A 23,523-nucleotide genomic window follows, 5' to 3' on the forward strand; every position below is an offset into this window, starting at 1 on the left:
GTGTTGTTTCAGACAATGACTCAATGTTTTTAATACACTTCACATTTATTTACAAGAAACCATGAAACTGGTGGGCCTTGACGGATGTCATACAAACCACTCCGTATGCTTGAAACCAGTAGCTGTAAGGAGAAAGATGCTTTTAATATCTCTCGACTGCAATCGTGTGTGTATATGTATTTGTAAAGGCACTACACCTCACCTATACGACAGACGATCTCTTCACATTCCTGGATGGTGTCGGCTCTTAGTGCCACACAGCAGAAGCCCGTGGACTGAGGGGTTTCTGGAGAGTCTCTGTGAACACACAAATACTGTGCTCATAACATCTGGGTCCAGCCAATGAACAGAGGTTTAATTACATGACCATGTGTAAAGAAACTAGATCATACATTTAATACATTTGCACTTCTCAACATTAGTGGAGCTAGACTTTTAAATAAGCACGTGTCATGTCTCCTAAAGGGAGGTAGTGATTGGGAGATGCAGCTAGACTTATCTGTTGGAAAACTTGTAGTGCCACATGAGATGGTTTCCCCTAATCTGAGGTAGGAATCTCACTTCTGACATGATGCTCTGGTCAAGCAGTCAGAAGTGAGATTCCTAGTATTGTATCTTTATTCTAATGAATGTATTTTTTACTGTTGAGTGTTGCTTTTAATATTGCTATGTTGTAAGGTGAGCTTGGGTGTCCAGAAAGGCGCCTATAAATAAAATGAATTATTATTACTATAAAGAGCTGACAGTGGCCGTTTTCGAAACGGCCTGCTACATACTACCTATGAATGTAGTAGGCAGCAGGTATTGCCTACTTTGTTTGAATTTAGTCTGTAGTATGACTGTTCTGTTGGATCTGGTCTGCAGGATGCTGGGTCAGATGTCACTGGGTTTCCAGTTTCAGAAAGCAGAAGTAAACAACGACCAAGCTGATAGAGAAACTGCTTCTTTAGTATCACTAATGATATAAAAAGTTAAGCAGTGGCAAATATGGAATTTAGTAGTTTTCACAGTACATAAAAACTGAGTGCCCCCTTAAAAAAAAGAAGAGAAAAGAAAAAGCAGAGCAAGCGCTGTGCATTGTGGGAAACTACAGGAGGCAGACTGGTCTGCTGCAGATTCAGAAATTTCCCCGAACCAGTACGACATCCGGGTAGTTTTGGTTTACTGCAGATTTTGCTCTTGTTAGGTAATACTTAAGTACTCAGAGCTGGCGCCAGAAACAGAGCGGCAAGGTTTGAAGTTTAGGGTTTGTCCAGTAGAAGTAGGATGTAGAGGGTTTATAGCACCATCAACTCTCACTACTGGGAGTGCATTGACAGATTTTGCGAAAGACAGTAAAGGAAATGTCAGACGAAGCAGTGAAAACTAGTCACTGGATCTGGATGAGGAGGAATAATATCAGCTGGGGGCCAAAACAGAATTAGGGAAATATTCAGTAGGGAGGAGGTAGCGCACACAGCCTAGACCGGTGGGGATGAAATATAGCCTAGACTGGCATCTCACCTCGGATCTGCCTCCCCTGTCTTCTAATGTGTGTTGGGTGGTGGAGGCTGCTAGGGTACAGGTGCTCGGGTAGGTAGTATCGGTGTTCTCACTATCTGGAGTTTGCATGTGCGGAGCCTGGGTCCGTTGAACGTGGCAGTACTGTATGGGTTGGGTTTTTAAATTTGGGGGTTCTGCTGGTGGATATGATGGACAGTGGGAGCTGTCATGGAGGGGGGTTGCTCTGGGACGCCAGAGTTAACTGTTTAGCCTCTCTGGCGTTGTGGGCCGAACTAAAGGAAACATCAGTGAAGGGAGGAGCCCACTTGATCACCACAGTGATGTGCTCCCCATCTGTCCTTTCTATCTCAGGCTTTGGGGGAGATGAGGAGCCATGTGGTAGGGTACTAAACTTATCAGTAGAGGGCATAGTGTGGTGGGTTTCTTCCCTGATCTCAAATAATACAATAATCTGCACTTTTATTAAACGTGTATTTGGCATGAAGATGAATACTTACGCCACACAGAATGCAAACACTGTGTAGTCTGGTTGACTGTATCTCCCTACACATGATATCTCTGGATAGTGATGCTCAAACAGCTCCTGAAGAAAACAAAACCACTGTTAGACAACAACACAGAGGGTACAGCAAGTATTGATTTCAGTAACTGCACTCACCAGAGCACTGCTTCTGTCGGTGCAGGTCAGGTGTGTCTCCTTCAGATCTAGGAGCACCTCCTGCAGAACAGGAACCACGGGTTGACATGTTGATACTGAGATAGTGTTCCACAGAAACAAGATAAAGTTTATCATGCCCGTAGGCGCAGGAGGAGGTCATTACCTTGCTAGGCAGGTTTCTCTGCAGTACTTGAGGGATGGCTTGCTGCAGCACTTCCTTGCCTCCAAACTAACACAACGGGACAGAATCATTGTTGCAATGATTGACACATTGATTCTTACCATTTATAATTGAAGTATAATGTTAGTTTACCATTCCAATGTTTGCTTTGCCCAAGAACTGGACTATATGCACAATCCTGCAAAAGAAACAAGTCATAGTCTTAAAAGCAAGGGGACACCTTTCACAATATGCCTCAAATCACTGTAAATCCTTGTTCATGAACTTGCCTTCCCTCTTTGAGACACTGTGATGGAGATGTTTTCCTCTCTGTGATAGCAGACTGCTGGGCAGGAACAGGGCCAAGTTGCAGGGTGGGGTTCTCTATCCTCAAAGCCTGCAGGAATTTGATAAGGGGCCGATACACTGTTCCATCCTGAGCCCTCCATCGCAGAACAGAGATGGACAGAGGGCAGCCCTTCAGCCGAGACAAAACAACCCCAGCCTGGGAATGTAGAGATCATGGGTTTGATTGTTGTATCATCAACAACTTCTTCAATCAGTCAGACTTTATTTATAAAGCGCTTTTTCATACAATGACGTTGTGACACAAAGTGCTGAACATAAAAACATCTTAAAACAGAATAAATTGAAAAAATATATATATATATGTATATAAAAACAAAAATAAAAGACCCCCCCATCCTAATCCCAACCTCAGCCATGACCCCAAATCCACTCCACAATCCTAAGGTTAAGAAAAACACAATTTATGCAACAATATTAATAATAATAACAATGAAATAAAATAAATGAAAATAAAAAAGGAGTTGCTGAACAAACTGAGGAAACGCTCTCATGATATCTAAATTCTAAGATAATAAAACAATAAATTATTCAACCATTAAAAGAAAATAAGATGCTATACTTCAATTAAATAATATAATAAAATAAAAGGGGACTAGAATTTGAACTAGATAATAAATGAATACATAAATATATAAATAAAATAAATAAATAAAAATGGACTAAAATTTGAGATAGATCATAAATAAATAAATCAATAAATAAATCAATAAATAAATAAAGCTATTATAAGAATAAAACTCAGTTAAAAGCAAGACTAAAAAGGTAGGTCTTGAGTTCTTAGGCCTCTGCAGTAGCAAATGTAGAGACTGCAATGATGACATGCTTTCTCACATATTGGCAAAACCTTTGTTTTTTTCAGGATGTTCTGGCTACTGTCATTTTCAGATCAATAGAACTCTTGCAGCTGTACTATCCATCTTAAAGTCCCCAGGCCACATAGGAGCAGCCATTAAAGCCTCAGGGGATGCTTGTTTTTATCCAAATTTAAAAATCCCTTCTCACTGCTTTTATTTTTGCTCCACTGTGGCACATCATTCTGGCCTTATCTTATACCCACACAGGTTTATCGCTCTTAGTGCTGATAACACCGATGCATAGGCTGGATGTTGGGAAATGTGCAATGTCATGGCACCACATGTCAAATAACACATGTTGTCTGACCTAGCACACAAATACACAGGAATTGAGGAAGATGTTGATCATGCAGTCTGAACACCAACACAGCTCTGAGGAGAGGTCTGGACAGGTGTGACGGCATGCATTACATAAAGTACTGGAGCAAATCAAGCTGCTGGCTCACTCTCACTGCATCTTGGTTTAGGAAACTTGAACAGTGTATATTTATTATTTTATAACCCCCTGTGGATTTACTATGACAGCAGCATGTATTACTATATTTATTTTCTGAAATCAGATCCCAAAGACCGTAAACTGTCGCTTGTGTTTGGTTTGTCTCAGTGGTGGAGCCGTACCTCGGTTGAACGTAGATCAATCGTTATTCAGATCAGTCCGGTAGACTTTTTAGATATGAAATCATGTTTTCTAGATCAACAGAACGGAGCAGAATGTTCACCCATGCATTCTTGACTGACCTCATGCTTTGTGAAAATATGTTTAGAGATATTTCAAAAAGTACTTTGAATACTTCAGTATTTTTAAATGCAAGTACTCCAGGACTTTAACTCAAGTCGGAATCTGACTGAACAACTTTCACTTGTATTGGAGTAATGTTTGACCAGGAGGATCTATACACTGAATGAAGTCATGAAGAGTCGGACTTAATCCACCACTGCAAATGCCCAGTAAAAATATATATATGGTTTGCATAACCCTCTGATCTGTCATAACAAAGTTCTGCAGGTTTTAGGGTCTGATCCCAACACACCCCAATGCCCTTAATTTAAATGCCTCTCAAGGCCCATCAGGGTAAATGCTTATCTGCACACCAGCTGCAGTGTGGTGACACAGAGAGATAATCTGACTGGTTCTTTGTTTGGTTTATAGCAACATGTACTTGGGGGTACCTGTCCGTTTTTAGAATTCCTCAGTGAGGTCCCATTGATCTCATCAATAATATCTCCAGGGCAGATAAACTTGTCAGCGTGGGCCTGACTTCCAGGTATCAGCTCGAGGACGAAGACACGCCCACTGAGATATCTGCAACACAGACCCAAATACAGGGGGCTGATATGTTCACAAGTACAGATATATAAGATCAAGAGACTTCTTTACAGAGTGGACGATACAAACCTCAAAACCATCCCCACCTCCCGACAAGGCACGACCTCATAAGTGTCACAAACCTAGAACCAAAGAATACAAGGATCAGACCGTCTCTCACATTATACAGCAACTGTTGTGCTGCAATCATGTGTTCTTACAGTGCTTATTAAGATTATGGTGATGTTGTGAGTTACTCTACATTAATCAGGCTTTCTTACCGGAAGGATCCAGCTCTCATCCAGAAAACTGCAGTTCTGTTAAAAAGAACACAGATTGTGGTTTGACAAGAGTCACTGCATTAAAAAGAACATCTTATCTATCTATCTATCTATCTATCTATCTATCTATCTATCTATCTATCTATCTATCTATCTAACTATCTATCTCTCTATCTCTCTCTCTCTCTCTCTCTCTCTCTCTCTCTCTCTCTCTCTCTCTCTCTCTCTCTCTCTTTATATATATATATATATATATATATATATATATATATATATATATATATATATATATATATATATATATATATATATTTATATAAATATTATTATTTATTTTTTTTTTTTTCAAAGATTGTTCTTTTAATTTTTTCACATTTTATACAGAGGGTTCATTTTTAAAATTAAGGCAAGTTGTGTTTTTCTAATAAAAGAAAACAAAAATAAGTAGAGAAATCTGTTGATGGAAAAAAAAAGGTATTATAATGATAATAATTATACTATTTTAGAATAGAAAATAAATAAATAAATAGAGAGGAAAGAAATTAATCACAATAATGAAAGTCCAACAAAATAAATAGCTTAATATTTAATACACAAATACACATGAAAGGTAAAAATAAGAACAACAAACAAACAGACAAATAAAAAGAATGAACACCACATGAAATACAGAATTGACAGAACATTATATTTTGGAGGGAAAACCTCTGTGGTTTGAAGAGTTTAGTTTCTCAGTGTTCTGACCTCCATGTTGAGCTTAAAATCCATGTGAGAGAGGACGAGCAGCAGCGACATGAAAGGCTCTGGAAGAGGCAGAACACTGGTGTTCATGTTAGCTGCACTAAAAGCGAATAGTGATAAGAACTTCCTTTGCTAAGATCAACTTTAATTCAAAACAATGAGATCAAGTAAAAAGCCTCACCCACAAACTCTTCATTTCTAAGGATTGATAGTTCTGGGCTGAACCACTAGAAGGGAGCGACAAACAGAAGATGTTTGAGTCTATTAGAGAGATTGAAAAACATTAAAATGAACGTATTATTGAAACTGTATCCTGTCCACACAGCTGACCTCCAGGACTCTGGGTGTGTGCAGCAGGTGTGTGATGAACTGTGGCAGAGCCTTGCGGCTGAGGGCCAGTCTGAGCAGATAGCGGCCTCGGCCCTGAGCTGAGAGCAGCTTCCTGCAGACTCTAGTCTGCTCCACCACCAAGGACAGAGCGGACAGCCTACACACACATGCACACCAGCAGAGGTAATACACAATAACAAGGTGTTATGACAGAGTAATGTATTACAGGGGTTCCCAAATGTTTTAGTCTGTGACACCCAAAATAAAGGTGCCAAAGACTCTCGACCCCTGCTGTCCCTCAAAGTGATTTAATGTGGCTTAATTTAGCTGATCTGCAGAAAATGACCCTACCTATATGAGCATGTGTCTGTGTTTCCTGTGATGTTATGAATGAACCTGCTGCTACTGATGCTTTTGATAATGAACTGTTCACTAACCCTAAACTTAGGAGTCATCTGGCAAAAAAGAAAGACAGAAAACTCATTACATTTTCTATTTTCAAGGTTTTACTTCAAGGTTAGCTTCTACTGGTGTCGATATTTTTTACTATAATGGATAAAATGTACTATTTATACATAACTTACAAAAGAAACATTCTGGAAGATATCTCACGACCCCCCATTTGTGTCTCGTGACCCCCCAGGGGATCCCGACCCACAGTTTGGGAACCCCTGGTGTATTACAGTGTGGAGTTATTGCAATTTCATCCATACAGGGTAATAATACCTGCCACAGGCGTCTTGTTGGATTATCTGTTCAAAACACTGCCAGTAGTCTCTGTGTACCAGACTGAGAACAGGCTCTGCAAGTAAAGCACACACACACTTAGTCCACAATGCTTTAGATTATCTGTCCTTCTGTAATATCAAACACCTGAGATGTTGTCTTTGTGCAATAATGACAGACATGATCATAAATGCTGATAGGCTACAGAGAAGACTCAATGAACCCTCAGAGGAATACTGACGCTGGAGTCCCTTCCTGAGGACCAGCTCCAGGAGCTCACAGCAGGAGGCGAGGTGAGGGTTTATGTCCGTCACGATCTCCCCATCGGACTGCAGGTTGAGCACACACACTGCGAGGAACACGACAACTGTCATTCTCCATAACACGCACGATTTCATGCAACCTGCCTTTTAGCACATGAACATAATCACGACCAGGCTGTGTGTTATAAAGAGGATGCTTCTGACTGCAGCAGGAGAACTGAACGATTAAAGCAGGTGTTTGTTGGGTCAATCAGTCCCGTGTGTTCCTGATACATCGTGATCAATGAAAGCACGCGTGTGTTGTGCGTTATTTGGTGTCCTTACCTTTGAGGGTGCCGAGGAGAGGGTCTTTCGGAGCCATGTTGAGCCTCCAGCTGTGATCAGTCTCTGTCGTTACAAGCCTCCTGTCAGTTAAGCACAGTGAACGCGCTGCAGGCTCACTTCCGTGTGCATAAGGAACATACCGACACCTGCCCATTCCAACACCTGCCACACAGAGGCGGAACAGCTGGACTACATCCCATCATTAAAACGTTTCAGAGAAAATAACAGACAGATATGTGAAATGTCAGACACACATATACGACAGATATTTCAAATAGAATGATAAGAATTTAATGTGAAGGGTCTGTAGTGGCATCTGCTGGCGGGGCTCTGTAGATATGCTGCTTTGTGATACCTTCACAGCAAGCACTATTCTACGGAAGAGGATAAGGGCCACTGAAAAAAAAAAAAAGATTAATGTCCAATTTATATTTTTTGTATTTTATTAATCTCAGAATTCTGATATTTTTTCTCAGAATTCTTGCTTTAATCTCACAATTATAATAAAAAATATATATTGGACCTTAATTTTTTTTATTTTTTTTAGTGGCTCTAATCCTCTTCCATACATTTCCTCTGTGTGTAGGTCTTCATTAAATAAAGGTCTGTCTATCTCATAGTAAGGAATCTGGGAGTCCTATTTGATCAGGATTTGTCCTTCAGCCTCCACATCCATCAAATTTCAAGGTCAGCCTTTTTTCACTTGCAATATAACAAAAATGAGACACCCAGCTGGCCCTAACAGACTTGGTGCCCTAGGCAAGACTTCAACTGGTCCCCCTTGTATTGTAACCAACTCCGCCAATCACATCACATATACAGTTAAAGAAAACTGACATACAGCTCTATGTTTTACAGGTTTACTTCATTTTAAATGAAAATTACGTCTCATAGAACTTAAATAAAATGTTATTTTAACACTGATATTTAGCAGGACAAAATTATACAATTTCAAAATACATAATGTTGTAGTGTTAGAATTTATTCAGTCATTATACAACACAATCATTTTCACCGTACAGACACTTTCAACAAAGCAACAGTATTAAGTGATAGAATAGAATAGAATGTATTTTATTACATATATACTTTATGATGACTGAAAAGGCAGAGGCAAAATGCTTATGTAAGCCTAGCCTACAGTTTCTATCTAATTAAGCTAACAGCTTCCAAAGTGTAAAGAAACAAACAAAACAAAACAATAAATCATGAACACTTAAAGACTTCAAAAACTGCTTTGGAAGCCATTTTTTTTTAAAACAAAAATGAATCACAAGCTTTTAAATGTTAAATTGTTAATCTGCTGCTGTGGACGTGCCAGACCAGCTGCTACAACTACTACTATCCGTCTCACCACTATCATCTCTCTATCTCTATCTTCATCTCCCTCTATCCCTCTCTCCAACACGGTCTCAGCAGATGTGTGTCTAACATGAGTCTGGTCCTGCAGGAGGTTTCTGTCTGTTAAAGGAAGTTTGTCCTTGCCACTGTAACTTGCTAAAGGCTGCAAAGTGCTCTGCTCATGGTGGATTAAGATGAAATCAGACTGAGTCCTGTCTGTAAGATGGGACTGGATCTTATCCTGTCTTGATGTAGGGTCTTTGTTAATAATAGAACATAGAGTAGGTCTAGACCTTCAGATAACATTTGTTGAGATTGGTTCTATATAAATAAAGATTGATTGATTGACTAGAGGCAATACACACCTCCTCTTTTTAAAAATCACACTACAAAGAAGTCAGCATTCAGAGAGGCCCTCCTCTATGTGTTAATTGCTATTGATCACAGCATGTTTGCATACTGAAGCACTATTAACCTAATCAGATTTCTCAGCCGGTGTAAATCCTGATGAGTCATTTCCATTACAAGTCTTCAGGTTGATATTTAATTAACAGATAATAGTGAAAGGCAGCAAAAGGAGAGATAATCAACACTTTCTTTTTTGCCTTTCAGATGCAATATAGGGTACGGTCTAGACCGAGCGTCTTGAGATAACGATTGTTGTGATTTGGCACTATCCAAATAAAGATTGATTGATTGAAGTATAGGCAAAGCAGCTGTCGTAGTGGTAACTAGTTTAATGAATTGAATTGAGTCACATTTGTAGCCTATTTCAATACAGACTGATCAGCTGATGAGTCAAGAACCGTCTCTAATGAAACTCAGAAGAAATATGTAGACAGATAGACACATTGACAAGATAACACAATGAGATCACATGGATGCCATAATCAGATTATTTAACAAAAAAAAAGACTTTGAGGCAACATAACATTTTTTTTATTTCATAAATAATGTATGGTTAATATTAATTTACTTAAAAAAAACTACAGCAAAGAAAAGATATTTTTTATTTTGTTTCAAACTTCTGCTGCTGAGGTGAAGTGATCCCACTCATTTTAAGCAGAGAGGGAATCCAACTGAGCATGTGCAGAGTGAGTGTCATAACTATAACTTCTATCTATCTATCTATCTATCTATCTATCTATCTATCTATCTATCTATCTATCTATCTATCTATCTATCTATCTATCTATCTATCTATCTATCTATTTTTTCAATTCAATTCAAAGGGCTTTATTAGCCTGGAAAACATACGTAATCAAGCTAAAGCTTAAAAAGAAATAAAACACAAAATTACAAACAATTACAGAATAATAGAATTCAATGTTAAACTAACAGAGCTGTATAGAAGTATAGAAGGAAGAAAATATATGAATAATAAAGATAATAATGATAATAAAAATAATAATACTAACAACAACAACAACAACAACAACAAAAACTAAAAGAATTATAATAATAATAATTACAACAATAATACTAAAAATAATACTAAAAAAAATAAAAAAATAAATAATAATAATAATAATACTAATAATAATAAAAACAATTTAATTTAATTGAACTATAAACTCTTTCTCTTTCTCTTTCTCTTTCTCTCTCTCTCTCTCTCTCTCTCTCTCGCTCTCTCTCTCTCTCTTTCTCTCTCTCTCTCTCTCTCTCTCTCTCTCTCTCTCTCTCTCTCTCCCCCTCCTCATGTGTAGTGTATCAGTGCTGCCCTCTCTCGGCTCTGTCCTCTCCCTGCAGCTCGGTGACGCTCGGCAGTACATTAAGGCGCGCTGTGGCTCGGTGCTGCAGTTCAGCTGAGGATGAAGCAGAGAATGTCTCGAGGATGTCGGAGTACTGAGCGAGTCTGACTTTGGTGAAAACATCACAGAGAAGCTCGGCAAAGTTATCCTCGGGAAAAACATTTCTTATATATTAAGGTAAGACAACTTTAATTTGAATAAGGAATTAGTGTTTTATGTTTCTGAATGGGGCCTGAAATGATATTTGCTTGCCAATGATTGTTGTCCATGTAAGTATAAACGTCTAGTGCACCAGATGGCAGGTTGTTTGTTTGTTTGTCTGTATTTCTAAAAACAAGTATTCATTAGAGAAAGTATTCATTAGCCTCGAAATGATGCTATTTACTCCTTGTTCACTCAGTGGATAAATTCAACAAACCCTCGTTTACTTTCAGTTTACTTTACACTCAATGTATTAAATGTGTTGATGGTCTTCAGTCCTATTACAGAAGGTTACTGCCTGCGCCTGCACGGCAATAACACCCATGGTAATCCTGGATTTCCTCTAATCTTCCAGCTCCTCTTCAATACACACAACTCCTCTGCCAGCCACTCTGCATTGTTTTTAAAACTTCTCACCCTCTCACTTAAACCAGGTGTGAATAACCACCTCTCTATGTTGATAGGTCACATGTGATGTGCTCCTTTCATACATTACTCTGAGTTATTCCACAAACTGAGTATTGTATCTACTTAATTAGTTAACAGGCTCAAAGGCACGAGGGATTTTCTCTCCCTTCCTGCACGTGTTGAGACATCTGCAGACAGCTTGACTTGTGACTCTGTGACAAAGCTCATCACAAAGTACTTCACGTTGTCTTTGTGCTCCTCACAAGGAGAAACATATGTCCCATCAGTGCTCACAGAGGATAAAGTTTGAATTCTTCTGGTACCCTTCACTTGATTGTTTTCTCTCTGCCAAAGTTCTCATATATTGTCTTTAGTCCTTGGGAAGTCAGCCCCAGCACTCTTTGGCTCGGCTGCCACCCTTCATCACAGCAAGAACAGTAAATCCCCTCAGCGCATCAAACTGGCGAGCAGAGGCGGACTGCTGAATCAACAGCAAACCAGTCCAACGAGCCCCCGCACCTCCGCAGTGTGTTAAAAATGCTCTGCACTGCTGTCTCACATCTCCCCTGGGAATACATTTCCAATTTCAAGGCCATGATCAAGATGCATCGACCCACACACATCAGGAAATCCTGTTTCTGTGCAGTATTTTCTGCCTGTGACCACGCAGTGTCTCTCAGCGCAGCTCACTTTGGGCCCTGATGTCTGTGTGCTGAGTAGGAGGGCTGTCTCTCATCACTCCTCTCCCAATGTGTGGGTCCTCTTCTGTTCCCTCCTCCTCGCCCACTGATAGCTCAGAGTGCCTCATTATGACATCTCTGTGGACTGAGTAGTGCAGAGCTCTGGTGAAAGATCTGCAGTGCTTTCTCTTTCCTCACGCTTGTACCTTTTGCCACCTCTCATAAATTACGTATTTCTGCTCCCTCATCGATTTGTGTGGGCAGCGGGAGCACAGTCAGCTTCACCTCAGCTCCAGCTTCTGAGTGAGTGCCAGCATACTAAAGCTTTTTATTATTGTACCACAGGGCATCAGCCACGCTCTCCAGCTGCCAGCATGATGAAGGACTGCCTGCAGTTCCTTATTGAGCCGGCTAAAAAGCTCAAGATTCGACTGAAGGTAAGACAAACAACTCCTCTGATAGCACCAGATCTGCTATGAGTTCCTCCAAAATGTACTTCAGCTCCTGTTTCTGTTCCTGTCTTATCTTCCGTGTCTCTGCTGCAGGAGTCTCGTAAGCGAGTGAAACATGAGAAAAAGGAGCCGCTGGTGGAGAGTCAGGTTTTTATAATGGAGCTGGCCCGGGAACTCAACAAAATCTGCCAGGTAAATACATTTATTTGCTGTCCTGTCTGTCTCAAACAACCGCACATCTGTGAAATCAGAATCAGTACTCTGCAAATAATTCAGCACTTGCCAAGATTTGAATTCTTAGATTGAGACATGTTAGATGAATGACCTTGTTTTTAGAGTTACTTACTTGTTTTTAATCTTTGTATGTATGGTTGAATCTTAAATTCATTCTGAACATGTCTTTTTTTGTTTCAAGTAGTCTGGGAATCTTAAACTGAGTGAATGACTGTTAAAATAAGATATATTGGTTGTCTCACCTAAAGTCTCATCAAAACAAAACTTGTTTCAAGATTGAGTAACAACTTCAAGTTGGTTAATTTAAGAATAACACATAAGGCATCTATTCAAGACACAGTTCAGCTTGTATCTTATTGATTGCTCAGAGTTCTGCTGTATGGTGATATATTTGTTCTGGTTTGGCTCTAAAGACTGTTTTAAATGAAGTATACCTCAACCCTGAACCACTATTAAAGTGTTCTTGATGTTATATGTTGTTAATCCTGAAATGTATTAAATGTTGTCAGTAATCCAGTTTGTTGTTGTGGTTTCTGTAGAAACATTTAAGAGGTATATTATAAGAATAAGACCTGGTTTAAAGATTTTAGTTTTAGTTTTAAGATGGATTAGGGTTTATTTTAAAATTAGTCAGCTCATATCAAGAAACAGCATAATCATAGTTTTCTAATAGTGAGTCATCATTTACTTACATTGATGTTTTTCTTGTCCCCAGGCCTTCATTTGCTCAAATTAAATATACAAAATAAATAAATGTGATTTTCTTTTCTTATATTCAGTATATTTCACTTCTAACTGTGCTATATGAAGTTTGTTTTCAAGTAGTTTGAGCTAAAATCATCATATTCTACTTATTTCAACCCCTTTTAATACTTTTCAGAGCCTGCTTATTTCTAAATTTCACAATCTCATTTCAAGATTTCTTGTCAAGTAAAATTAACTTGCTGAATGGACAGATCGTTTCACTTGTTTTAAGACATTTTCACGTTGAATTAAGTTTTTTTTTTTATCCTATATTAAAGCTAGCCTTTTTTGCAGTGTATCTAGGCAGGTTGTGCTGGGAGAGCGTTATCATGTGTTGTCAACAAGTTAGATAGATGTAGAGGTGTTGGATAGTTCATGTAATCACAGCTCTATAATGCACGTGCTTCCATAATATTGAATCTAATGCAGAGATATGAGGATTCAAAGAAAGTCAAATAACGAAAACAGTGCTGCACTCCATTTTTTATGGCGTCCATAGTTTAGTCTTTTCTGTTCAGGGTGGCATCAGTGTTTTAATGTGAAATCATCTATGGAATGAATGCGTCTTCAGTGTAAGCACAACTAAAAATGTTACTTATCATTTAAAATATGATTAAAATATCCGGTGTAAGCATCATTTGTACAGCAACCTCAGTAAGTAGTCAAAGGTCTCCAGTTTCAGACTTGATCTCAAAGAAGGAGTTGTGTGAGTAATGTGAAAAGAAGAGGAGGAGGATGAGTCTTCTATATTCAGTTTGTTATGATGAGTTTGGAGTACCTCTGAAAACTGAAATCAGTGCTCAAACTCTCAGATCTCTGGTTGAGTTGTGGATGATATAACAGAGCAGTTATTTAACTCTGAAGCTTTAAAGCTGCCTACGCCTCTTCAGCTTTCTAAAAATATGTCCCCTGTGTTTGTCCTTGGATATGATTTGTAATGTGTGCTGCTGCTCTCTCTTTCCAAATAATGTGTTCTCAACCTGTTTAGGGAAGGCTATACTATTATTATTATTCCTTTAATCAGTATATGTTTAATTATCATCATCTCTACTCTAGAGGTCAAGCATCCTCAGCCACATCTGGACCGGGGAGGACATCTGGCCAGCCAATGTGTGTCGTGATTTCATCGTGGAGTGGGCTGCTGTGTTGGAGAGAAGGGTGCAGGTAGATACCCTCTCTTCATTTTTTACAATAACCTGATCTAAAACATCCCGATTGATCTTTACTTTAATGTCAGGAAGCAAAGAGTGGTTAAGGAAGTACAGTATATCTCATAGAGACAGTATTTTGGGTACAAATATAGAGCCAGCTAAAATATATAACCTATGGGGCGCTGAAAATAACAGCAGCATTTCTCCACATAGCTTTAAAACATAAAAATGTAGAGGGATTTTTTTTAATTTACTGTTTTATCACATTTAGAGGAATATTAGTGATCTTTTACAAATTAAATTTGTTGTGACAAATATATTTATGTTAAAAACATTGTTAAATCTAAATGTTATATGTTTCACTGTTAAATCTAGAAGTTAAATATAAATGTTAAATCTTAATGTTAAATGTTTCACTGTTAAATCTAAAAGTTGAATATAAATGTTAAATCTAAATCTAAATCTAAATGTTATATATAAATGTAAAATGTTAAATATAAATGTGAAATGTAAAATCTAAATGTTAAATCTAAATGTGAAATTTTGAATCTAAATGTTAAATATAAATGTTAAATGTGAGATCTAAAAGTTAAATGTGAGATCTAAAAGTTAAATGTGAATCTAAATGTTAACTCTAAATGTGAAATGTTAAATATAAATGTTAAATCTAAATTTAAATGTGCAATGTTAAATCTAAATGTTAAATGTTAAATCCAAATTTTAAATGTGAAATCTTAATGTTATATCTAAATGTTCAATGCTAAATCTAAATTTGTACTGTTTAATCTAAATGTTAAATGTTAAATCTAAATGTTTGATGTGAAATGTAAATGTTAAAACTAAATATTAAATGTTGCTCTGCATTCCTTAATATTTAGCTTATTTGTAAATTCAAACTGCCACCCAGCAGAAGTACCACTATAAAAGCTTCATTTAACATTTAACATTTAAAAAACCCAGTGATTTAACTTTAATATATTTGTCACGACAAAATGAAATGTGAGAATGATCACAAATATTGCTCCAACTAACTTTAAGAAAAGCGAATTTTAAAAATTCACCCTACGTTTTTTTATGAGGTTTAAGAGGTAACTGTGGAGAATTGTTGCTGCTATTTTCAGTGTGCACAACTTTACAAACGGCGCCCCCTATAATAACCAGCTGAGTTATTATATGTACTATATGTATATAAAAAGATAGTAAATAGTGACCGTTTCTCTTTGTATTGATTTAACTAACTCTTCACTACTGGCTCTACGCCGATGCTTTCCTTTTGAATGCTCTTCTGAAATGTTTCTGTTTCTCTCTCAGCCAAAGATCATCCCAGCTGAGCACCAGTATGAGAGACCTGAGAAGAAGGACTGGAAGGAGCAGCTCCTCTGCATCCTGGAGTCAGGGGGGGAGTGTGACATGGGGCCGCACAAAAGAGGCATCATGGAGTGGGCCCGCGAGATGAAAGCCAGACCTCAGGTGATTACAGAGAGGTTATAGAGACGTTGAGTATGAAGTGTGCTGCAAGTCTGACCCAATTCCCTCCCCGCATCTGATAAAGATGATTAGGCCCGACTCTGCCCTTGTCAATCATCCCATCATACTCAAGGGTGTGCTGGAGCTGTGATCCGCCTCTTAACACCTCATTGTGTAACCCTGACTGTTAAACCGGTTCTTTCCAGCCCACCGTCTGGCCAGGTGAGCCGGTGCTCATGATGCTGGACGACCTGGAGTTCCAGTGGAAGAGGGGTCGTCTGCCTAACCTGCTCCCCGCCATGGAGCTCATCATACTGGCTGTGCTGAATGCTGACGGCAACCTGAAGGTCCGTAAATCTGTCACATAACATCTCTTATTAGCATGAGATGAATATCTATCTTGTTACCGAAGCAGAGTCTCCTGTGATTGGCTAAGAAACAACACATTTACATGATGCTATTAGCTCAGGGGAATACAATGGAGGGCATTATGTATTGTTATGAAACCCAGTCAGGCTAATCTCTTTATCACATTGTCAACCTCACTTCAGTCTGCTTTGTCTCTCTGTGTGTGTGTGTGTGTGTGTGTGTGTGTGTGTGTGTGTGTGTGTGTGTGTGTGTGTGTGTGTGTGTGTGCGCGTGTGTGTGTTTGTGTTTGTGTGCGTGTGTGTGTTCAGGAGGACGTGACGAAGCAGTGGTTGGAGAGGAAACAGAGGAGCCAGAGGATCGGTGAGTGAATTCAAACTCTCTCTTTAACTTGTGATAGTGTCAAGACTTGTCCCACCTCTATCATCTCTCTCTTCATCTCCCTCTATCCCTCTCTCCAACACGGCCTCAGCAGATGTGTGTCTAACATGAGTCTGGTCCTGCTGGAGGTTTCTGCCTGTTAAAGGAAGTTTGTCCTTGCCACTGTAACTTGCTAAAAATCACACAACAAAGAAGTCAGCATTTAGAGAGGCCCTCCCCTATGTGTGAATTGCTATTGATCACAGCATGTTTGCATACTGAAGCACTATTAACCTAATCAGACTTCTCAGCCGGTGTAAATCCTGATGAGTCATTTCCATTACAAGTCTTTAGGTTGATATTTAATTAACAGATAATAGTGAAAGGCAGCAAAAGGAGAGATAATCAACACTTTCTCTTTTGCCTTTCAGATGCAGTCCGCTACATCCCCCACAGTGGTGAGTACCAATCCTGACTTCTGTTCAGATCAACAACACAGAAACCTCCTGATCTCTAAACCGAACACTTCCAACAAAGAGGCTTTGTAAAATGTTAAAACAGATTTTCATGGTCTGCAGTCATTTAAACCTGATAACCATATGAAAACAGTGCAAAGACAACGCATCAAATATTGAAAGGGGAAAATGAGAATGTTTCATGAGATATACACTGCCAGTCAAAAGTTTGGACACACCTTCTCATTCAATGTTTTTTATTTATTTTAATTATTTTCCACATTGTAGATTAATACTGAAGACATCAAAACTATGAAATAATCTGGTTTTGCCATAATCTGGATTACAACAGTAGTCAAATAGAGCTATCCATTGTGTACTAACCCTACCTCTGAACAACACAACTGATGGTCTCAAACACATTAAGAAGGCAAGTCATTCTACAAATGAACTCTTGACAAGGCTCATGTTAATTAGAAACCATTCCAGGAGACCACTTCATGAAGCAGACTGAGAGAATACCAAGAGTGTGCAAAGCTGTCATGAAGGAAAAAGGGGGCTACTTTACCGAATCTAAAATATAAAACAGATTCTGCTTTGTTTAACACTTTTTTGCTCATTCAATAATTCCATATATGTTCTTTCATAGTTTTGATGTCTTCAGTATTAATCTACAGTGTTTACAATCATTACAATAAATACAAACCCTTGAATGAGAAGGTGTTTCCAAACCTTTGCCAGGTAGTGTATAAACACACATTTTAAATTTGATGCAACATGTTTCAAAAGGTTGGTACAAGGACAACAATACACAGAAAGCTGTGTAATGCTAAAAAGAACACTTGGAGGAACTTCTCCTTATTAATGAGGTTAATGATCAACAGGTTAGTCACATGACTTGGTATAAAAACACACTCCAGAGAGGCTGGCTGTTTTCGAAACCTCCTACTATACTAGCAGTACGTACTGATTTGATCTAAATTCAGTATGTAGTATGTGAACAAGAACAAATCTACAGTATGCCAAAACTACCTGGATGTCTTACTGATTCAGGAACATTTCTCAGTCTGCATCGGACCAGTCTCCCTCACGTCCTGTTTCCACAATGCACAGCGCTAACGTTCTCCTTCTGCTTTCTTCTGTATATGATGGGGGCACTCATTTCAGGTGCTGTGTAAATGATTTAATTCCATATAAACCACTTCTTAACTTTTTAAATCATAAGTGATGCTAAAGAAGCAGTTTATCTATCGGCTTGTTTGCGGTACATACTGCACACTGCATTCGAAGGTAGCATGTTGCAGGCGGTTTCGAAAACAGCCACTGAGTCTCTCAGAAGGAAAGATGGGAAGAGGTTCACCACTCTGTGAGAGACTGCGTGAGCAAAGAGTTCAACAGTTTCGGAACAATGTTCCTGAGAGTAAAATGCAAAGAAGACTCTGGAGATATCTCTGAACAATATCTGTTTCCTCATGTGATGCCTGTTCCCGGGGCTTTGGGGTCATCTTCTATCCTGTTTTTATAAAGTCACTGAAGTGAACGCTTTATATGTAAAATTGTTCGTGAGTCGTTTCGTGTAGCATCCTGCGAGCTGTCCTTAGACTTCCTGTAAGTTAAAGGTGACATATCATGCAAAATCGACTTTTTAATGGTTCTCTTCCTGTAATATGTTTCCCTGGCATGTCTACAAACCCCCCGAGAATGAAAAAAATCCATTCTGCCCCTGTTCTGATTTCTGCACCTTTCTGTAAATGTGTGTGAAACGAGCCGTTTCAGACTTCTGTGTTTTTGTTACGTCACAACAATATCCGGTCTGTCACGGAGTCAGAGCTCGGAGCTTGTTCAGCCCATAGACTGTATAAAATACAACTCAACCCCTCCTCTGTCATTACCTGCACACATGTGTGCTAACAAGGAGCTTAGGAGGGAGGCATGCTAGTTGTAGACTGTCTTAATAAACACAAAGGTCGGTTTTACTCCCCACGTCTGCAGATTTGAAGATCTAGTGGATGATTTTTATTTTTCATGGATAAGTGCTAGCGCTAGTTAGCATAGCCACATAGCTACATGTTCGTAGCTGTGTACCAAGACACACGTCGACATACTGACAAATAAAACAACAAGAAACACTAAATCTGTGAGCAATGGTTCAGAAAGGTCCTGCTGCAGGCGCCTCTCCGTCAGGATCAGATTCTGGATCAGATTCAGAGGGTTGAAGTAACGTGATCTCTGAGCAGTCGTATATATTCAGCCAACATGTAAACATTAGATCAACGTGCTGGACAGCCGAGGCACATCCACTTCCTGAGGGGGCGTGGTCAGAGAGAAAACAGACTGTTCTGAGGAGGGCTGAAGAAGAGGGTTTTTCAGGCATGCCAACATCTGATTTCAAAGTGTTTTTTTGAGCATAAACTTTAAAGACATGTTTTGGGGACCTCTTAGACCAATATATATTGATGAAAAAAGCGTGATATGTCACCTTTAAAACTTGTTAGATGTGAGTACCTGTCCCAGGACTACGGAGGACATTTAGCTATTGATCTGATTCCTGCATATTAACATTGAAGCATACTGCTGTAATGTTGATTGATGTGTCCTAAACAAATAAACTCAAACTAAAAGGGAGAAGGGCCAAAAACAAAATTAAAATGAGTATATACAATTCAACTTCTCAGTTTCAACTTTTAAGAGTGTTGTCTTTGCTCGATTTCAAATTAGATTTAAGTTTAAATTTGGTTTTTGGATTGTAATGATTGGATATTGATGTGATTCAACAGCTTTATTTGTGACAGAGTATTTGTGACATATATTTTACAATGCTAATTATTTGTTTAAAGAACACTGTTTTATATTTGCTGCCTTTCTTTGGATCATCTCTGATGAGTTTTATCAGAGAGTTTAGAACAGCTGGTTAAAGAACTGTTCACAGTAATAAGTCACGTTTGGACTTTGAAGTTGAGGTGAGATTAACTGCAAGTAGGCATCCAGCGGACACAAAGAGAGTCTGAAACTGAATATGAAAACATCTCTCATGAATGTTCAAATGAAAACTCTCTGCTGTCTCTTTTCCAAATAAAGAAATGAAATGGATCACTTGATTTTAATAGTATACACCTGGTTTTAAGGGCTTCTCTTCTTTGTCTTCACAGTGTGGAATTGGATCTGCGACGCTTCAGGTATGAAATCAGTTTCTTAAACTCCGTCCTTCATTGGAGTGTTTGATCCTAGCTCACAGTGTGTACTCTCTTTCTCCTCCACAGAGGAAGTCACTCTGGATTCAGACACAGCCAACCCCAACATGTCCATCTCCAGTGATGAAAAGCGCATGCGGTGCGGCCTGGAGCGCAGGGATGTTCCACATCGCCAGCAGCGCTTTGATGGCTGGTGGTGCGCTGTAGGCCAAGAGGGCTACACCACCGGACGCCACTACTGGGAGGTGGAGGTGGGGGAGCGAGACTGGCGCCTCGGTGTGGCCAAGGCTTCCGCCGTGAGGCAGGGCTTCCGCTCGCTCAACACAGATTCAGGCTACCTCACTCTTCGTCTGGAGAGGGGCTCTGATCTGAAAGCTCTGACGGTGCCCTCCACGCCCCTGTCACAGAGCCTGGTGCCCAGGAAGGTCGGGGTGTACCTGGACTATGAGCTGGGTCAGCTGTCTTTCTATGACGTGGAGAAGCGCTCTCACTTGTACACATACAATGAGCAGTTCACAGAGGAACTGTACCCGCTGTTTGGGACTGTGGAGGTGGTCAAAGACCTGGTGATAAGGCCTGCAGACGTCAGACAGCCATGCCTCTGCCCTGGGCCCTGCCTCTGGACCTGAACTGCTTGAATCAGTCATGGATGCAAGCCACGGACTTTTCCTCTGGTCCATTATTTGGGGATATTTGTCATGTGTGCTGATTTTTGGACTCAGTCTGACTCTCTCCTCTGTGGAGGACCCTGTGAGAGCAGGAAGAAAGCAGCCATCATTCTGCAACACACTTCCTGCTCCCCTGCATTCACAGAGCCACACAGTGTTTGTCTAGTAAAGAAGAATATTTGAAGACATGATGGGTGAAAACCTGGGATGTATTAAGATAAAGCTTCATCATAAGTAACGACTGATTAAGACCATGGCCCTGAGTAAACATCTCTGCAATGATGACATGCTGCTTAGAGGAGGCTCTAACTGTGCTTCCAAGATGAAGACGGCTGACTCACTACACTAAGATACTGTAGGCACCTTAAGAAAAGTTACACTCAAAAACTAGGGCATGTTGCAGACATCTTCCTATGTTTCCCAATTTTTATTTTCTGCATGTAATGTGTGCATTTTGAAAAGCGTTTTGTAGTGTCTGTCCTGTCAGCATGGGCAACAAGAGTAGGCATAGAATAGTTCAGCTGCAGAGGAGACGTGTCGTCTCTGAACCTAGGAGTAACATATCAGCAGAGGCATCAAGCAGAGGACATATATTTATAACATATTGCCAAATGGGATTTTAGACTACATTGGATATCCAGAATCTGAAAAACATGGTGTAGTGATCGATAATGCTGACAGGGTTAAACACAGAACCAATTCTTTTTGTTCAGCGCTGTAACAGAAAAAAACATTGGTTTGAGAAATGTGCATCTTTTTATTTTTAAAGGACTTTTTGAATTATTAAGCGCTGAAATGCCTCTGATGTAAATGCATGAAGATAAAGGAATGTGAAGCAGCTCCTTGGTGCACACAAACCGTGCAGCTGCTGTGAGCGGACAATCATGCAGGTACCAGTAGAGATGAGCAGACCGGGTTGGTGCATGAGGAGATTTCTTTCCTGCGTGCTTCTTTGTCTGTAGCGAGCTTGCTCCTGCAGATGTTTTTATCCATATGTGCACTCTTCAGATATCAATGTCTTTAAACCTCAATAAACTGAATGCAAATTCTCAATTTTTTCTTCAGCTTTAATCATAAACTGTATAAAAAATGGACGTAGTATCTGTGACGTCACCCATCTGTTTCTGGAGCCCTGTTTGAAGCCGATGGGAGTGCAGCAGGAGCCATAATGGAAATGCTGAACTCATCCAAACCTTTGTTGAGCTAGAGTGAGGTAAAGAGGCGGGCCTTTAGCCTGCTCGCTAACAGCTACAGGGTGCCTGCCTGTCAATCTAGGCATGTCCTTATTTGGGCATAACTCGAAAGTTTAATATCTTCAAAAATACAGAGTTATGAAAAAATTCAGCCCCGTACAGTGTGTGCCGAGCATAGACTGTATAAATAATGGACTTAGGATCCATGACTTCACCCATCTGTTCCTGAGCACTGTTTTGAAACCAATCGTCTGCGGCAGCCATATTGGAAATGCTGAGCTCAACCAAACTTAGTGTGACATAAAGAGGCGGGGTTTGAGCCTCCTCGCCAACAGCTATGTGTTCCCGCATGTCAGTCAAGTCAGCCATGTCTTTATATGGGCAAAAACTCGTAATCTTAATATCTTCTGAACATTGCGTTAGAAAAAAAAATTCACCTCCCTACAGTGTGTGCCGATGGAGAGATTAGCAACGTAGACCGAAGCTGTTTTTTGAACCAGGCTGTAAACATGTTTATTTCTGCTGTAAAGATCGTCTTCTTTGAATGGGTGTGTATGTGGTTTCTGGTGTTTCTGCAGCCAGCCTCAAGTGGACGCTAAATGAACTGCAGTTTATAACACTTCTGCATGGGCTTCATATTTTGAGACCGGAGGTTGCCGCTTGGTGCCGAGAGAGAAATTAGCTACTCAGGTCTAAACTGTTTTTTGAACCAGGCTGTAAACTAGAGATGGACATTTCAAGCCAAAATACTATTTGATCATCAGAGGCATCTATTCGACGATTATTCGAATAATCCCCCCCCCCCCAGTAGCGAGCACTGGCAGCGTCTGCCTCGATCTTTATGTCAGTGTTTCTGTGATGCAGCTAGCGTCTATGTTTACATTTTACAGACATGCTCAGTCTCTGAAACACGTGTGTAGTAGTGTGAGATTCAGAAATGGAGAAAATCGCTGCGACTGTTGTGAATGTTTTCTTCTTCTTTTGCTATTTAATGAACTTAACATTCTTCTTCTTCTGTTTGTTAATGCGGTTAACAAACAGCTTTAATATGCTCTGTAGCCACCGTCTGGCGGGAATACTGTATTACAACCAGGCACGGGTAAAAAGGATGAAAAATTGTACTTTTAAAATGAGAAAATATTCAAAGTAACTCTTCGATTTTTACTAAGTGAACTTAAATCATTTCCCATACAGGCTGTAAACATGTTTATTTCTGCTGTAAAGATCGTCTTCTTTGAATGGGTGTGTATGTGGTGTCCTGTGTTTCTGAATCCAGCCTCTAGTGGACGCTCGATGAACTCCAGTTTTTAGCACTTGGGCGTCATATTTTGAGACCGGAGGTTGCA

General features: G+C 39.6%; 2 protein-coding genes across 2 annotated transcripts; one reads left to right on the forward strand and one right to left on the reverse strand.

Moving 5' to 3' along the window:
* Positions 1–26: 26 nt before the first annotated feature.
* Positions 27–7,855, reverse strand: si:ch211-250n8.1. The gene is made up of 16 exons (XM_034707598.1): positions 7,516–7,855; positions 7,170–7,277; positions 6,929–7,004; positions 6,203–6,359; positions 6,054–6,099; positions 5,876–5,934; positions 5,132–5,167; positions 4,941–4,993; positions 4,715–4,847; positions 2,612–2,826; positions 2,475–2,520; positions 2,325–2,390; positions 2,162–2,221; positions 2,001–2,086; positions 203–297; positions 27–122 (listed from the first exon to the last, which is right to left on the reverse strand). Exons 1-16 carry the CDS (start codon positions 7,667–7,669, stop codon positions 88–90), a joined length of 1,425 nt encoding a protein of 474 aa, XP_034563489.1. The 5' UTR covers positions 7,670–7,855; the 3' UTR covers positions 27–87.
* Positions 7,856–10,648: 2,793 nt separating this feature from the next.
* On the forward strand, positions 10,649–22,037 carry zgc:194990 (uncharacterized protein LOC568410 homolog). Its single transcript, XM_034708235.1, has 10 exons — positions 10,649–10,784; positions 12,242–12,333; positions 12,442–12,540; positions 14,383–14,490; positions 15,789–15,947; positions 16,151–16,291; positions 16,622–16,673; positions 17,102–17,128; positions 20,275–20,301; positions 20,386–22,037. Exons 2-10 carry the CDS (start codon positions 12,271–12,273, stop codon positions 20,943–20,945), a joined length of 1,236 nt encoding a protein of 411 aa, XP_034564126.1. The 5' UTR covers positions 10,649–10,784; positions 12,242–12,270; the 3' UTR covers positions 20,946–22,037.
* Positions 22,038–23,523: the final 1,486 nt, after the last annotated feature.

The sequence above is a fragment of the Notolabrus celidotus genome, chromosome 18 (assembly GCF_009762535.1).
Source record: "Notolabrus celidotus isolate fNotCel1 chromosome 18, fNotCel1.pri, whole genome shotgun sequence".
NCBI lineage: Eukaryota > Metazoa > Chordata > Actinopteri > Labriformes > Labridae > Notolabrus > Notolabrus celidotus.

Excerpts from the sequence above, each read along its gene's own strand:
- si:ch211-250n8.1 (XM_034707598.1), bottom strand. The coding sequence starts at position 7,669 with ATGGGCAGGTGTCGGTATGTTCCTTATGCACACGGAAGTGAGCCTGCA. Across the intron at positions 6,360-6,928 it reads CAACAAGACGCCTGTGGCAG|GCTGTCCGCTCTGTCCTTGG; the intron begins GTATTATTACCC and ends ATGTGTGTGTAG. Across the intron at positions 2,222-2,324 it reads AGAGAAACCTGCCTAGCAAG|GAGGTGCTCCTAGATCTGAA; the intron begins GTAATGACCTCC and ends CCTGTTCTGCAG.
- zgc:194990 (XM_034708235.1), top strand. The coding sequence starts at position 12,271 with ATGATGAAGGACTGCCTGCAGTTCCTTATTGAGCCGGCTAAAAAGCTC. Across the intron at positions 15,948-16,150 it reads AGATGAAAGCCAGACCTCAG|CCCACCGTCTGGCCAGGTGA; the intron begins GTGATTACAGAG and ends GGTTCTTTCCAG. Across the intron at positions 20,302-20,385 it reads TTGGATCTGCGACGCTTCAG|AGGAAGTCACTCTGGATTCA; the intron begins GTATGAAATCAG and ends TCTCCTCCACAG.